The 17,648-nt window shown below is 42.9% G+C and overlaps 1 protein-coding gene across 2 annotated transcripts in view; it reads left to right on the top strand.

Moving 5' to 3' along the window:
• The first annotated feature begins 584 nt into the window (after nt 1-584).
• The window catches only part of jag2b (jagged canonical Notch ligand 2b), a 36,548-nt gene continuing 19,484 nt past the window's right edge, over nt 585-17,648 (top strand). For both annotated transcript variants that reach the window (XM_026341503.1, XM_026341502.1), the window contains exons 1-3: nt 585-918; nt 1,518-1,835; nt 15,761-15,815. In XM_026341503.1, the coding sequence (XP_026197288.1) occupies nt 850-918; nt 1,518-1,835; nt 15,761-15,815 (442 nt within the window). In that variant the 5' untranslated portion in view covers nt 585-849. The remainder of the gene's footprint in view (nt 919-1,517; nt 1,836-15,760; nt 15,816-17,648) is intronic.

Below are 17,648 nucleotides of genomic sequence, written 5' to 3'. Positions count from 1 at the left end.
GCATTTCCCAAAGACACCCGAGGTCTTTTTGTGCAGTTTTAAGTAGAATTATTATTAAAAGCGACTAGAAATGGAAGGAAAATCAAAGTGTGTGAGGAATTCAACACAAAACACACAAAGGCGTCTTATTCAACATCTTATTCTCAGAATTGAATCATCATTCGCAGATAAAATGATATTTCAATTGTGTGAATGAACTGTCGCAGAAAGAAAACAGTGATCCAGATCATTCTGTGTCCATTAAGACCATAATTAAACGCATACTGCACCGATAAAGTGCGTTTACAATAATAGCTCCGCTCATTATCATATCTTTGTGGGTGCGTTTAATTAAAGTCGACCCCTGCTTTGTTTGTAATGCGCTGTGTCTAAATGAGGCTCAATAGGAACCCAGTATAATTCAAGTTTTGGGAGGAGGAAGAGGGTGAGGAGGAGGAGGAGGAGGAGGAGGCTGGTGGGGGTTATTATATTATTGTCCGCCCCTTTATCCGGTTGGCTCACAGACTGCCCGCAGGCCAATTTGTAAGTGGTTTGCTGAGCTGCCAATCAAAGCAGGCATCCTCTCCTCAGGCTGTGGCTACGAAACATCTCAGTTGCTGTGTGGAGAGATTTGACGGAGGGACACTCCTGTGCATGGACCATCACTGCGCTGCAATCCGCCTCCTGCTCACACACACACACACACACACACACACGCATGTAACGCCTCGATGAAATGTGGACGCTGGGAAAAACACGCATGTGAAGATTTTATTTTTGCATGTCAGGAGAGGAGGAACTAGTCGCCGGGTCCGCGGCTGTTTGTCTGTTCAGCTTCTCCCCCTCATGCCACTCTAATTAATCGGAGGCATGTGGAATCGCACCAGGATTAGGAATCGCTTCCCAATAGTGTGGCTGCTGTTGACGTTATGGACCGAGGTACGAAGGCTCTAATTTTATCCACACATTTTTATTCTGATGCACATAAATAAAATAAATGTTTAAAATGAGCAGTGTGAAAAGTTGGTGGGCGTGGGCAGAAGATTCGGCCGTCCGGCACTGCGTCTTCGCATCACATTAATCGATAATTGAATTACGTAGCCGTCAGTTGTGGAGCATGTGATCACGTTACCATGACAAGATTGAAGTCTGAGGGACTGAGAGACACTTACTCTCCATTTTATATTAATAGGAAGATATATTCTCCTATTTTATGGTAGAATTAGGCCTGAACCAAACAAGTTGCAAGTTGCATTTGGATCAATTGGCCGCTGCCGCAGTTAATTTGGTTCCGTCTGAGGGAAACCTGATTGTCTAAACCCCGTCTGCAAACTGGAGGCTGTTCACGTCCCCCAGTCATGATGCAACAGATTATTTTGGCATCTTCATAAACTTCATATTGGTTTTAATTAAGCATCACGCACTAATTTAACAACTTGTCTGTCTTTACGCACAGACTTACGAAGCGTAAACCGCGCTGTAGCCTGTTTACATGGGCCTAAATATAGTTTTGGTCTTTTTTAACATGTTGTTTCTAGGTGTCCCAGTCAACCGGCTATTTCGAGCTGCAGCTGATCTCCGTGGAAAATGTAAACGGCGAGTTGGCGGACGGGGAGTGCTGCGACGGCTCCAGGAGCTCCCAGGACCTGCGCTGCACCCGAGACGAGTGCGACACTTACTTCAAAGTGTGCCTGAAGGAGTACCAGATGGAGGTCGCCACCACCGGCCTGTGCACGTTTGGATCTGGATCTACGCAAGTTCTCGGTGGAAATATGTTTTCTTTTAAGAGCCCGAAGAACCCGAATAAAGTCGACGAAGCTGGCAAGATATTGATCCCCTTCACGTTTGGGTGGCCGGTGAGTGTCACGTTTCTTTATTGGTTTCTTGACCTGTTCTTTACTACATAACACAGAACCTCGATTTAATGTTCACTGCTTGATGTGCTGGTACTCAGCTCAGGTGGAACATGTTCTCTGTGGTCTGAAGAAACTCCAGCACGCAGCACCTACTTTAATAAAAGTGGTTCAACAGGATCATATCTGTCCAGCAGGGCTGCAACGAACAACTGGTTCCATTAACATCTGATAATCTGCTGATTATCTTCTTGATGGTTTTGGTAGATAAAACATAATTGACCCATGACAGTATCCTAAAGCACAAGGTGGCACAAGAGGTCCTAATGGTTGCCGCTCTTATTGCAGCCATCACCCCTGCTCTAAAAAAATAAAAGTGAAAGTTTTATCCTAACAAGCTGCAGCTGAATGGATCATAATGACCCAAATCTGGCAGAAAGCCAGGAAGGATTTTGTTGAGGGTTTTGCATCCTGTGTGCACCTTTAGTGAGAACCCACTCTAAAGTGTTGTTAGCAGCATCTTGTCCCTATGAGAAGCGACACACGTTGCAGTTACATGATTGCATGCTTCTCGAGGATCCGATTGCAGCTACAGTGGTTAGTGTCATCTGGGTCATCTTTTAAAGCTTCCCTGATATATGAGAGTTGGCTTTGTTCCAGTCCAGCAGCTTGCACCTGCCAGGGCCATGATAGGGTAATTAGACTGGGGGAAATGCTTTGATATGTGGACCCTGGAGAGGGAACTGTGTTACTTCTCATAATGCAGCGATTATGGTAAAGCTGTGTACATCACACATTTGGCTGATTCATGAGGGAAAGTTTATCATAAACAGTCAATCGAGTGGAGTTTGGTACTTTGACGACTGGTCTACTTCGCTCATTTCTGTCAAACCTGTGACATGTTTGTGATAAAAACCAAGCAAAGCAAACATTTAATGCAGAATTAAACAGTTTGTAGTACAAACACTTTTAAAAAGACTCAAGTCTCCAACTTTTGCTTTTATGCAGCGCAAAATTAAAAGCCAGATTTTCACAGGAGTCTGGTGTGTTGCACAAGAATGGCATCCACAGCGTTCGAGGGCACAGCCTGGTTGTATGTGTTGGATGGATGCTCCAATTAATTCTCTATTATAATGATGAATGAGTGACATTATGCTGATGGCTCCAGGGCACTGGTTTGGTGTGAACCGCCGGCTCGTTTTGACACCTTTCCCTCCACCTCTCAGCCCCCCACAGCTTCCTCCCCTGCTGTGAGTGCCAGGTGGCCCCTGGTGGCCCCTTTAGGGCAATTAAGCTTATCTGACTGCTGTTGAGTGATAGCTGTTGTATTGGGCATGCGAATAAGGTGTGCATACGACAAAAAACAACAAGAAAACAACCAGAAAACACACTAAACACTTGTGCTGTAGTGTGTTTGAGAGAAATACAACAACAGTTCTGCAAAAAATAAGGTTTTATCCTTTATAGGTGCACGAACAGGGTTTAATTTCTTGTGACTTGTTGATAATATTCATCCTAAATTCTGAATAAAACTATTGTTATTTAGAAAATGCATTTAAAGAAAATGAAAACGCATCAAAATGACGCCGTGTTTGCAGAATTTGAATAATTCAAAGAAAACTTTAACCTAAGAAATGAAAATAAATCTGTTCACATGTAAACAAAGAGGCGATAATTCATACATCGGTATTTGATTGAATTATAATGATTTGCTTCACTGCTTTCATTTATTTTGGCTGCTCTCCACCAGTTTTAACATTGCTGTTGGGTAACTGTACCACTCCTGCAAAAAATCGAACTCAGGTGTCCCCATCAAGTACATCGTGAAGCAGAATTAGAAGTGCTGGTGCAGAACTTTAACAGACCCACATGGGATGAATGCCGCTCTCATAGATACTATTTTAAAAGAAAATGGTAGTGGCCTCTTATTTCTTTGCAGAGCAGTAGGGTTTGTTATGTTGCATTTGAATGAACTAGCTACAAATTAGACAGTGTAATGATGCTTTTAAGTTGATTAAGAGTAATCTGGAACTGTAAACCTGATATTTGATCAACTAAATATATTTAGTTCTTCTTTGTACTGTTACTTTTTTTGGAAATTGAACCATTGAGCCATGAAGATAATCACCAAGTTCTCTTATAATGTGATTTCTGTAATAGGCAGGTATGTTCCTATGTCCTGAGACGCAACATATGTTTTTGCCCTTTGTGTTGAAGACATAGCGTGTTTGATTCAGGTTTAGCCGTTTAATTATTTAAGGGTTCTGGCAGCTGTTTGTAGTGGAGGCGGTCTGCTCTGGTGAATTAAAAGCCACCTATAGCTTACGCTAAGCTTCAGGCTGAAATGACAAAGGTGCGATTCACACATTAAAGGCCTTATATTTAATGAGGGAACCTATTGTTGAGACCGTCAGGTGGGTAGGTGGATCAATTTGTACCTACTGAATCTACATCACACATTTAACGTTCACCACCAAACACTATGTGAAGCACTGGAAGTCTCTTATTTGAGGCAGTGAGTGACACCTCGAGGCAGAGGTGAAGTGGGCTATTCTGGTGTGTTGTCTTTCTGTTAAGTGGCCCGGGCTGATAACGGTGCACTATCCCAGTGCCAGATGTCACAACAAGCCTTGCGGGGTCACTGGTTGTGGCGTTGTTGCTTTCCTCGCTGAAGAAACAAAGATGCAGTGTACTATTGGCTGTGACATCTGGCCGACTGCCCATTTAAAGCTCTATGGAAACCAATGAGGGATGCGCTCTCCTGCAATCCTGAACCCGTCGGAAACTGAGACGGGTCCGAAATATGACTTTGAGTGTGACACAGAAAAAGCTGCTTTGGAGCGTGGTTGGCAGTCTCCTTCGGACATGATGCACACGTGGCGGTCTCTTGTAAAAGATCATGTCATTTTGGCGTGTCTTGCATCGTAGCTGTGCTGTGTGTTGGGAGTGAAGCATCTTAATCAAAACTCAAACACTGAAAACTTTAATAAAATTCATTATAACCACTGTGAAGCAAAGAGTGCTGCAAACCTTTTCAGCATCGGTTCAGTTCCTTTTGAATAATTTCCAGAAATTCAAACGCAGTACTTTTCCAATTGACCTTGAAACCGTGAGACATTAAAAAACCTTTTGATGCCTTTAATTTTCCAAATTGCCACTTAAGATCTGGTGTAGTGCAGTCAGCCTGTAACAATGAATATCATCCTGCATTTCTGGGAAAGGCTGCAGCTTCTGTGAAGACACGGAGACATCACAGCCTCCCCCCCCTCTCCTTTTCTTCTCGGTCCACTTATCACTCCAGTATGGTGCAGTTGCTAATGGCTTGTTTTACTAAGATTGAGTGATGCTTATCCATTCTTTAGAAATCCTGGTTCTCCAGTTGGAGCTTGTCTTGCCAGCGTGCCAATAAGAAGGCTGATTACTGATGCTGCTGCTGCATTTACAGTATATGTGCAACTTCTTTCTCTTTTTATGGGGTTTTAACTCTTTGTTGGTAAGCTACTGTTGCAGGATTGTTATCCAAACCTTTAGAGACGTTAGAGGTTATTTTTATCCTAAAAGACGTTTGGAGGTATTAGCAGAAAACCCAGATATTTGCTGGTTAGGACCAAACCAGAGTTTAAAACAGACTCTAGATGAGTGGTCATATTATTCTGTAAAGGCCGTCACACAACAAGACGACAGCTAGAAAGAACTCGAGGCGATTTGAGCAGCAGAAACACGACGCTGTGGCTCGGACGTCAGACCTTAATGGCGATCCACCGGCCAACTGACCAAGTTAAGGCCTGTTTGATCTGTCTGATTGAGTTTCCGTTTTGTTGACCCATGCTGTGCGTGCACTTCAGGAGACACAGGGAGGAAGAGAGACACGTCTCACTTCCATTTGATCACTAATGAAATTGCTGGTGGAATTTCTCCCCCTCCCTCCCTCCCGGCCCCCACAGCTACATCAGCCGGACGTCCGCTTGATGCGAGCCCGTCTGTAACTGCATCTGCTTTGAACTTTGATATGCATCAGACCTCCATTCGCGTACAGTTAGTAAATGGATGCATGTCATTATGCAAACTCGTAGTTGATCTGTAATGGCCATTAACCGTGTCAAGAAGCTTAACTATTACTTTTAAACAGAAACAGTGCAATTTAAACAGACATATTACTGTAAAAAATAACAAGAAGCCTCTGGAGTGTGTGTATGATCAAGGGATAAAGTGTGTGTGCCAAGTTGGTTTGTTTGGTCTGCAGCTCATTAACTCCCTCGTGTGCAGCCGGCCTCACAGGGCTGATCATCTCAGCAGTGGGAGGTAGAGTACAGACAGTCTAATTCACATTTAAACAATGTGTTAATCCGCACACACCTGCTGAAGATTGGTTTTCCGGGAACAAACTCACGCTGTCTGTTCTGGCCACGTGCACATTAAATGCGCTGTGAGTGTTTGCGCTACTGTCAAGTATTGTTGTGAAGGTCTCTTCTTTCCTGTAAATCAAGTACTTGTACAAGAAGTAAGTCAAGGTCAGATGCAAACCTCTATTCTTTTCTTGTCTTAAGTGGAGTTAAGGGATCGACACTGTCCACTGTGCTAAACACCTGAGGAGTTTCTACATGTAGTGGGTGTAAATTGTAAAATCCACATCACTGTCTGTGATTGCAATGCTTGAAATGTGTAGGGCGAAGGGCTACAAGACGCTGTTTGACAATCAATCCCTGAGTTGGCAGGTTTAACTCCCAGTCCTTCATCAAGGAGGGAATGTGAGCAGGTTTAAAGGAGACTCGACAAACGGGGCTCTTTGGCTTTTTGTTTTTCTGTATCTTTATAAATATAACAATGTTGGATTCTTCAGGGTGGTTTGGATGTCCTAAATACTGCAGCAAATGTTCTTCTGTTCTTTTTTTCTTTTTTTGTTATTATGGGATGCGTTGCTGTTTTGTGGAATAGTGGAGTAGTATTGTAGACGTGTTGAAGCTCTATTGTTTTCTCTGATAGCTGTTCACATACTGTATTAACGTCTTACTCTGTACCAACACTGGGTGATATTGTACATATTGTATGAACAGTAACAAAGCTCGTTGTTGGGATTTTGCTAAACTTTGGAAGTTTTCACAAATGCATATCAAGCGAGCTGCTCCCGATTTCTTTCCATTGTTGTTTCTGGTTGTCGTCCATGCTGACACTGCAGTTTGGGCTGATGAGAAAACAAGATCTGAGCTAGGAAAGAATCAAGATTTGGACACTAACAGTGGACAGTGTAGTGCTTGATGTGAGATAGAAGTAGGGCAGGGGGTTTTAATAGTGGCTCATTCTCACACTGGGACTCTCTACTTGTATTTCTTGCCGCCCTCCCTCCCTCTCTTCTCTTCTCTGCCAGAGACAGCAGTTAAATAGCTGTGTTTTGGATGCACACACACACTGCCATGGTTAGCCACACCTGATACGGTGCTTGTCAGGGCTGTTGCTAGGAGACGACTACATAGACCTCTAGTAAACAATTATCTGCCCTCTCTGCCCCCCCCCATCCTTCCTCTTCTGGTCCCAGGGCTGCTGCGTGGAAAGCCACTCACCGAGTCTCACCTGTGATTCAGCACAGCTCTGTATTGATTATGCAATTAGCCGGTCAGGCTGAACTCCCAGGGTGAACAGGCTGCGTTCTCCCTTTCCGGAAGTGATGCTTGGGGTTTGATATTCATGATACAAGATTACAACGGTACAGTTTATGTCACCTTGTCTTTATATGTGCTGCAAAGAGCATTGTTGTGATCTAAAAACCAGACTTCATGTAGAGTTTCCACAAGTTTGCACTAGCAGTGAGCTTGACGTCTATGTGCTGCTTACAAGCTCTGTAGTCATGACAACTTCTAAGAGTCCCTACGACACAAGCCCACCCCAAACGTAGCCCTAATTAACATCACAACCAGATGAAGCAACACAAGGGGCTCAGTTGGTGACGTTGTGCTTCACATTCTGATAAGACAATGAAATAATAATACAGAGAATCCAGTTGGAGGAACAGATTTATTTATTTAAAAAGTGTAGGAAGTACCAAAACTGTGCCGTCTTGCTAGAGCCCCCTGTGGTGCCAGCCTCCAGTGCACCCTCGCTCACACACTCATGCACTTCTACCGTTCAGATAAATAAGAAAGGCTGCGTTAGAAGTCTGACTGCTCCAGTACCGTCCTGCAGCGCAGAGAGGTGAAGAGGTGTCCACCATACCCTACCCCCAGTTTAGCATTTTAAAATTGTATTTTGAAACGTCCCACTTCAGTAACATGCCAGAAGTGTTGTATAATTAGGCTTTCTGGCGAAGTGACTTTGTGAAGTGTGGTGATGTGATGGTTTGAGTCCTCTCAGGATAACATCAAAACATCAGCAGAAACTAAATGATTTCAACAATCCCTCCTCTCGTCTGTAGCAGTAAAGTAAATGAGATCACTTCATTCAAAACTCTGCTGCTACAGTCATGAGTTACTTGAACTACATTTGTCTATTTACTTATGTATAAGTGCTGTAGTGACAGTTTCACAAATGTAATAAAACAATTTCACACAAATTCCCTGATTCTTCCCAGCAAGCCCTTCCCTTTTGTGTCTTATAAATCCTCCGCACTGTTGCCTGTCGTCAGAGTTTACAAGCCTGACAGACATCTGTGTTGTTGCTTTGCTCATCAACAAAGATGCAGTGTAGTATTGACTGTGCTATCTGGACGAGTGCCCTGTGGAAACCCACGTGGCCTGAACTCTGTCATCGCTGTCTGACTCTGACTACACTCTTAATATTAAAGGGATCTGTGTTATGGTGTCAGGGAGGGGGCAGCGGGGATTTCCTACGAGAACACTTTGTTTTGTTCATTTTGTGTTTTCATATTAGGTACAGAGTGTGCAAGTGGCTAGAGGCAAATAACAGGTTTTAGTGTCTGTAATTATTTAAAAGCTGTCCTTAATCAGCACCCCGGGGGGTTGAAATTATCAGGGTAGGTCAGTTCTTCTGTTGTTTTCTTGGAAAATATCTCAGGAGCTGTACGGTATGATTTGGACTAAATGTGTTTGCTGTTCCGGTGACTTTCTACTAATTTGGGACGTGTTTCTATCTGAGCTAAAATGCACCAGTTTCCCTCTGGTACTGCCCTCCTAACCCATTTAAGTTCCAACGCTGCTGGCCCAAACTATAAATGACAGTTGTCTTTAAGACTTGATGTATACAACATCAAGCTAACAAGTCTGTCGTCACAGTCAAGGTGACTGGAAGGTCGTGAATGTGCTTGGTAGAACAAATGAGCAGCTCAAGGTTATTGGAACACACTCGGGGTAGCTCATCAAACTCTATGCGTTGTTTCTACATTCATTCTTATACGTGTTTATTTCATTAAACGCGCTCTGCAAAAACGCATGCCATGCCTTTACCTTCTGAGGTCTCAAGTTTGTTTGCATGGTGCGAGCAACCTGGATGAGGCACATCCTGTTGCTACATCATGTGAATAGATGCTCGTTGTTGCTTTGGTCGGTGCTTCGCTGAAAAACCACAGTTCAGGTGCACTAACCACTGCACTGTGAGTGTCCTGCCATGGACCATCATTTTGAATGTGTAAATCAACATTCAAATGGCTTATGGCTGCTCATGGAGACCTTTCATGAGAAATTTGTTGCACTTCTAAGATGGGTTTTGCGTGCCAGATGGTGTAAGAAAATTAGTAGCTGCCACATTTTTATTGGTGCATTTTTTATGTAGAGTGATACAAACAGGATCATGGTTAACATGTGAGGTGGGTAGACTCACGCTGCACACTGATCTCAGATAGAAAATGCACGTCTGGCATTGTTTCTACCATTAGACTGGTTGCCACCTTGTTACTTGTACATGAGAACTGTACAGTGCATTCTAATTATGTCACTAAATTGTGGGCTCGAGTACTTTAGATTCTGTTCTTTGTTGATTCTGTTCTTTAAACTTTGTGTTATTATATGTTCTGAAGACAACAGTCAGTCCCACAATGTGAAGACCATCTAAGGGTTGGGAGAATATTCCTGCTTTTACACATAATGAGGAGACTGCATGTCTTGTCTTGTACAACACAACTCTAAGTATGAGGATTCTTGGTGATATGATGTTACAGGTATAAGTGTGGGTGTATTCATAAGCATGTTAAAGATGCCTGCTGGAGTAGTCTGTCTTGGGTCTGAACCCAGGTGACACTGAAAAAATGCTTTTTGTTCTTCCTGGATTTAAGTGTGTTGAGAAGATCTGACATATTTTCTAGGGACTTGCAGGGTTTGATCAAGTTGCTGACAACACAGAAACAATATATATATTGACACACTTTAATATAAATATTTTATTTCACATTGATTTTGTTTTTTTTATCTTTTCAGCTTGTCGGCCGTCTGTAACTTTGATTGTATTGTATTTGCTACACAAATAAAATGTAGGTGCACATTGAGCATATTCTGTAACTACAGTTGTGAGCTGTATGTCTGTGCATGTGCATATTTCCGTTGTCGCCATGCATTGATTTGTCTATTTAAATACGCTGTTCGTGCGTATTACTGTGTCCCACTGCATCCTCTGCCTCTTGGTAAATGAATGGTGTGCAGGTGTTAGAGGCTCCTCGTGGGGGTAATTAAAGCATGTCATTACATGGGCAGTTAAATTGTCACTGTACTGTTGAACCTGTTTGAAATGATAATTGGGCTCGGCTGGAGGCGGTGCAGTATTCCTCTGCAGTCAGGCGTCCTGTTGCTTTAGATCCGAAATTTGCCTGTTAATGTTTCTGAAGCCTGTTTACTGCCATAGACGTCTTAAGGCAAATTAACACCTGGGAAGTCATTGATAAATATCCAAGAGTCCATAGGAATTGAAGTGTAACCTGATGTCATATCCCTCTCATTGAAAAGGGTCCTGTGGCTTTTTATTTGAAGAAATCTACTTTATTTTAGTGTCATTCAAGAATAAAACATTTACAACCCTGCTTCAGTTTTAGCCCTTACCACTATTTACATTTTATTTTTCCATCAGGGTTTTACCGTTAAGCTAATAAGTAATTGTTCTACATCAATGTGCATGTGTTTGTTTTACGTGTTGAATACTCTTGGATCATGCTGGTTAATTAGCACCACGAGGGGAGGGGTTTGTTGTAATGGAAGTGCATGGGTAATGACCCTGTTGGCATAGTAGCAGCATGCTCAATGGGCCGTGTATGAGTGTGCACAGCCGGTATACACCAGTCAGCCAAATGCCATGCCTTCAGCGCGACATCGCTTGGCACACGACTCTGGCAAGCAACTTGTGGGCAGAGCTCACAGCCCTCCATCTCTCTACCCAGCTGAGATATGTCTGTCTGTAACCTGCTTCCTCAACCACAGTAGTATAAATGAATGGCGTTATGTAGTGTTTGTCTACAGGGGTTCATAAAACACATGTCTGCAGCCCCCAACTTCCACATTAGAGATGTAAAAATATGACTTTGTCATACTGATTTATATTATATGCCAATTTGATTCTACATTTACAAGACTGACTCCAGCTTTGTGTACCTGGAATCCTGGAACAGAAACCTCCAGTATGGATCTCAGAAAGGATCAGAACCCATCCAATGTCTTTGCCTGCCAACATCATCACAACATTTGAAAGGATTTTTCCACTGGAGGTCTTTGATCCTTGTGTGTGAGCAGATTGAGGAGCTATACCAAGAAAGATTTAAATTTGAGGTCTCTCTCCAGGCCACAGTGCTGGGAAGCTGGTTCAGATCATGTCTACCTTTTTCTACTTTTTATGCTTGAATAGGAGAGACTACTCCCCCACCCCAACCTCTCTGATTGTGCTCTCAGAGGGTGTCTAGACAGAGTGACATTCAGCCTATTCTGTGTCCCATTTATTAATAAGCCTCTGTACTATTAGTAGATAATGATATGAAATTATTTCATTTCCAATTAGCCTTAATGGCTAATTAGAATAAACAATGCAACTGGGCATTTTGGGGTTGATATACATAATTTTTAGAGGGATATTATACAGAAATGAATAGTAAGAGTGGTGTCATTCAGCCCTAATTTTACCATTCCTCAAGATCTGTGTTCGAAGAAGGTGGAAGATGTATCACATGCTGTTGTGCCGACTGTTAGTGATAATAGATGCAAAAGCTCAATGCCCTTTCTGGAATAGTGTAGACTCAGTCATAGTAAAACCAAAAGCTGGGATTGACATCACAGATTAATGAAGCTTACATGCTGCGATTACTAGCCACAGGACGAATTGTGATGACCTAATGTCCCATCAGAAGGCAATAAATCAGGAGATGTCAGTGGAGATCCCTGTGGAGGGGCTGGGAACAGGGAGGTGGACATCCAGGCCACCTCTCAAAGACATGGAGACAGAAATAGCTCAAGGTTACAGGAATTGTCTTTTTAAAGAGGCCTTTGCATGAAAGTCAGTAAAACAGCTACTAGGAGTAATTCTCAGTAAGCATTTGGGATACCAACTTTCCCCAGGAGGTAGAAATTAGTCAAACAAACCTCAGCTCTACAATGCAGATGCACCCGCCCCATGGATGCCGAATTGTTGGCAGACTGGGATCTTGCATGAGATTACACCACAGGCCTGGATCTCACATTCTTAGTATTCTTCGAATGCAAACACGCACATCACTCCTCATGCAGAGGGCTGACCTCTCTTTTGAAAAAGAAGCGTGTAGATCCCATGCTTAGTGACCCCAGCCTGCCCCGGCTTCCACTTCCCGCTGCCACCTCTCAGTGTTCCCTGTTCCTTTTCTTTTCAAGGGCCACCTTCCACTCAACCATCCACCCCTTATCTAGCGTGGGAACCTGTGGCTTTCACCAGACATCACCACTATCACATTCTCAGCCTTCACAAATAGTCTGTTTGTGGTGACTTTAATGACTCTACCTTTATTTACCTAGAGTGCTTTGTGCATTAGTGCCATGGGAAGCAATAGTGGCACTTGAGGATCGTCATATTAAGCAAACAGAGTACAGATAAACATAAAATTTTATTCACCATGCCCCCCTTCTTGACTTGAAAACTAGGATTTCTCTGAGTAAATCCTCTAATCCATCAAGGGAAGGGCTGGGTAGGATTTTGTATATCTGCTGATGGAGGGTTCCTTGCTGTTTTGAGTTGAGGAAAAGGACGGGCTAATGACACTAGAATATTTTGAGTTGTAGAAAAGGTGAATTTAAGATTAAGATTTATACATGAACCATTGGCAGCTTTTTATTTTCGCCCATGCCACTGTCCTGCCTAGGCTGAGCAGAATACATGCTGACACTAATTGTCCTCGTGCTGACTGTGTCTCTTCATGGACAATGGTTTTGATTGGGATGGGGGTGAGTTACGTGTTGGGACAGTGGTCTTTGTTCAGTAGCCTGTCCCCCTTCCCTCCCCCCGCTCCTCCTCTTTATCCCCCTGCCCATCCATCTATCTTGTTCCAACCATTTGGGCAGCTGTCACTTAATCCAGCTAATCACAGACTGGGATGGTCTGTGGGAAACCAGACTAGTCCGTGGCTTTGCTCATGCCTGACACACAATGACTCAGGGGACTGTTTAACCAAATGTTTACAACATGTAGGCATGTGAGCAAGGCTGGCTTTTAGGTAAACCCAAAAGGTGCAGGTCACAGTCCGGCCACCTGTTCCTTCTCTGCCCCGTGATTCAGTTTGTCTGCAGCACTCGTATGGTCTCACAATACAGGCATGCTTCATCCCAAAATCACCAGTCCTTAATGCTCAGTTTCTCATGTATGCATTGGCACACACACTCACCCAGATGCTCAGACTGGGACAACCAGCCCACCCTTTAGTGGTGGGGGGAGGGAGGATGGGTGGAAAGGTCAGAAGCCTGAGCTACGTGTCGTGGGAAGTAATCCATTTTAGTGGCCATATTTGTTATGGTTCTGTAGTCGGACAGATTAGCAGGACTCGCTCTTCACCTGTACGCTCCTGAACCCCCCCGTCTCGTCTCTTCTTTACCTTCCAGATTAATTATAGCCTCAGTTTTAACCTCCTCTTACTCCAACCTTGTTTTGGCTTCTCACATCATACTGTAGCAACACTCTCATACAGCCATACCCTCCATGTCCAGTCTCTGACCCAAGCTCGCCCCATCCCGTCATCTTCCATCCACTCCTCTCATCACCCGTGGTCTTCCACAATAACACTCCCCTCCCCTTCCTCCCTCCAACACCCACAGCCAGACAAGCCTACTTAATCCCACGGCCCAGCAGCAACCAGCCTACCAGCTTGTTGGTCTCCCAGATCAACAACAGACTCTCTCACACACACACACACACATACCCACATTTCCAACTTCTGTTCTCTATGATTTCTCTTTTCAGCTCCTCGAACACCTGCCTGGTGCTTCTGTTTTTCTACCTCCCCCACAGGCCAACATCATACCAATGACTTTACAGTAGAGGTCACATCAGTTATACTGTGGCTACTACAACTGTCACTGGTGGTGACGTAATGAGTGCTATTTAGGTCAGCTGGTTGCCTAGCAGTGTGCCCTGCAGCACACCAGCTAGATTAGTCCTGTGATGCTGGTTAGCTAGGTTAGTTTCCATCTGTGTTTGTGTGTGTGCTTACTGAAATATAATATTGGATTATGATGATGATGATGCAACTACTAATTATTTCTGTTATCAATTATTAAGTCCCTAAAAACACACCTATACAGCAGAAACAAGTAATCAATCAACATCAAAACATTCTGATTCCACCTTTTTAAATTGGCCAGTTTGATGCTCATGATTGAATTTGTTATTTATAAATGAATTGTTGTTTATAAGGCCAATAAGCAAATTAATTGAGAATATAATTAGCAGATGTATTGACGATAGTTGCAGCACCAATAACTAGCCCCATTTTGCCAGAGCCAAAGGTGATGTCTTCAAGAAAACTAAATGTAAACCAAAAGACATTTTATGAAAACAGTGCTTGATAAAGGATATTATATTTAAGCACTAATAGATTAAAAACCTTGTGGCTGTTTTCACAAATAATTTGAGCACATTTATCAGTGCACTTCTGCTGTTATACAGGTCAACTGTAAAGCATAACTTGGTGTGAAACCAGATAATCCCCTTAGCTGCTGCTTTACTTCACTGTCTGACAACCCCAGTCACAAGGACAAAGCCAGGCAGAGTTCATCTCACACAGCTAATATTGGCAAAGTGACCTTCTTAATGCACATCATACTTGCTAAAGCTTAGTTTTTTCCTGAAAACCTGGTGGATCATTGTATTTTTGTTAGAATTACATTTTCTCAGAGGCAAGCTGAAACTCATTTAGAGTAAGAAAGTGCTCCATCTTATCTGGGTCTCTGTTAGAACCAGGATTAACAACCATAATCTGCATCAGCCAACAATTTATTCCTGATTTTAATTGGTTGATATCTTTGTAGTTAACCTGCACCTCCACTATCTTTGTGCATCGGCGCACTTTGGGTTTACCTAAAGGGAGATTTGTATCATACACTCGCTCAGCTTCTCTTGGCTTCTTCCCACAGTTGTACTTAACGTATCTTACTCTCTTATCTCTGAGTCATCAGGTTTCACTGACTGTGTAACTCAAGTGCTCCTCCGGATAATGCAGCCAAGGTGCATACAATACTCTATAGTGGCAGTGAAATCCACAAAGCAAGTGCATGACAACAGCTGGAATAACTGCGGATATGGAAATAATGGTCATGTTTCAGTATGCTTAATAATACCCCACCTACTGTGCAGTCACACTTACTGTAAATGTACAGATTATTAATTCCTAAAGCAGCATCGTCTGTCCGTGTTTCCCTCACATGTTGTTGGTCGGCATTGCCTTGTAGCAGCATATGGTTGCAGTTTTACACTCTGTCATGTGAATGTTAATGCAAATATGCTATTTTTATATAATTTCTCTCACTCTGTTTTTCTTTTTTTATTTCCAGCGGACATACACATTGATTGTCGAGGCCTGGGACTGGGACAACACCACACGCAACAGTAAGTCAAACAGTAATATCATGTTTATGTAGAAGCATGTTAGCAAAAGCTGCTCAGTTGGTAAATGTATGTATTTATACTTAGAGGTGTTCAGGTTCAGTACAAAGTGTAGGTCACTAGCATCTTGGAAGGAGGAAGTTAGGAGAGCCGCTCTAGTTTATGCAAATGTGCTCTGACTTGGTTCAGCTGCAGCCGGGGAAGAGGCAATCGTGGTCATCTTGTTCAACGCAGCCATTTTTTTGTATTTTCAACACATCATGTAAAGTCACAGCAACAGAAAAACAAACAATGTAAAAACCAAATTGCCAACATATGTTGGTGGCAAATACTAAAGAAAACAACCATCCAGCTAGAGCAGAAGATAAAGTGAAATTACCTTCTCAACCCCCAAAACTACAGACTGGTTCGAGCCCATCCTCTGCCAACTACTTTATATCTGTTTATATGAATGCAGATATCTCAGTGCTGTGCTTATCATGTTGTAATCTGCTTCCAATAAGATTTTTCTGTTTCTTATGATAAAAGTATAGCAAGACTGACACATATAATGTATAATGATGCATTTAAGGCAGCGGGTTAGAAAAAGTTCACTGTAACTCAGCCAAGACTCCTCATATAGACTGGTTCGTCTCATCGACGTTGGCTGTGGCAGTGACTTCTGACCAGCTGTGTCCTGTTTTCCTTTGGTTATGTCCACTGGGTGGACTCCTGTACAACCCCTTTTTCCCGTCTGAGCAGTAGCCCAGTCTGGGAGGAAGAGGACCCATTGAGGACTACAATGTCTGCATTTGTGGACACAGCTTTGATCTGTGGAGACGGTGGCATTTTTCATCAGTCTTTCTTACTTTTCTGTGCAAGCAAGAATGTGCTTGTATACATTTACAGTGGACCGTTAACTGGATCATACTTCTCTCTCTTGTCCAAACCCTCGCTTCATTTATGAGGTCATCACATCCTGTTTTGTCCATAACATCAAACGCACTTCCACTCGTGAATGCAGACAATGGAGAAGAAATAGAATTTTGACAACACAACGCTTTGATTAGACTGTTGCATGCCTTGTGTGGTCTCCTGTTTCTCCAGTAATTGTGTACACTTGCAGTAATTACTTGTTGTGTTTGTGTTGCTTGTGAAATCAGTTGGCTTTTTGCCAGCTTAGAAGTGAAATGGATGCAGGAGACGCATTCTCTTTACTGAATAATGAAGAAATAGTTTGTCTCCAAAATGTAGAAGGAATTTGACCCTGACCTTTCGAAGCTGATGCAGATTTGATTTATTCTGTACGGCATGCTATTTAAATGCAGAACTGAGCCGGCTGTTAGATCACAGACATCAGCTGACTTCAACCTTAATGTCATGGGTTCAACAAACACAAACGTCTGGAACAAATGCTCCTTTCAACCCCCGAAGAACATCACAAGGGAATCAGCCTGTAGGGGTAACCTTCTGTAAGGTCACGGGGAGTTACAGTAGTGAGTGTAGCCTGTTCCCAGCAGGTGGGCTGTTCAGGTCGTTAGGTTAATTTCTAGTTGTGTTTCACAGTTAATGGGAAATTGACACGAAGCTGTAATTATCAGTTACATAGATCAACAACAAATTGAACTGAAATATCAGAGACTGATGTGTACTCTAGGTCTTCCTGAGAGTACCAGGGGCACATTAGCCACATTATCATCATACATGGTTTTTATTTCACTGGTATGCAGACAGTTAACATCACTGATGGGGTGTTTTCTTAACCATCCAGCATTAAAGAGTGTAAGTCCACCAATTTCCTTCAGTTGGAACCTGGATGTTCAGGTCGTGTGCGTTTTGATTCTGGAGGCTTCTACA

Source organism: Anabas testudineus, chromosome 24 (genome assembly GCF_900324465.2).
Source record: "Anabas testudineus chromosome 24, fAnaTes1.2, whole genome shotgun sequence".
Taxonomy (NCBI): domain Eukaryota; kingdom Metazoa; phylum Chordata; class Actinopteri; order Anabantiformes; family Anabantidae; genus Anabas; species Anabas testudineus.
This window is presented reverse-complemented; position numbering and strand designations above follow the sequence as displayed.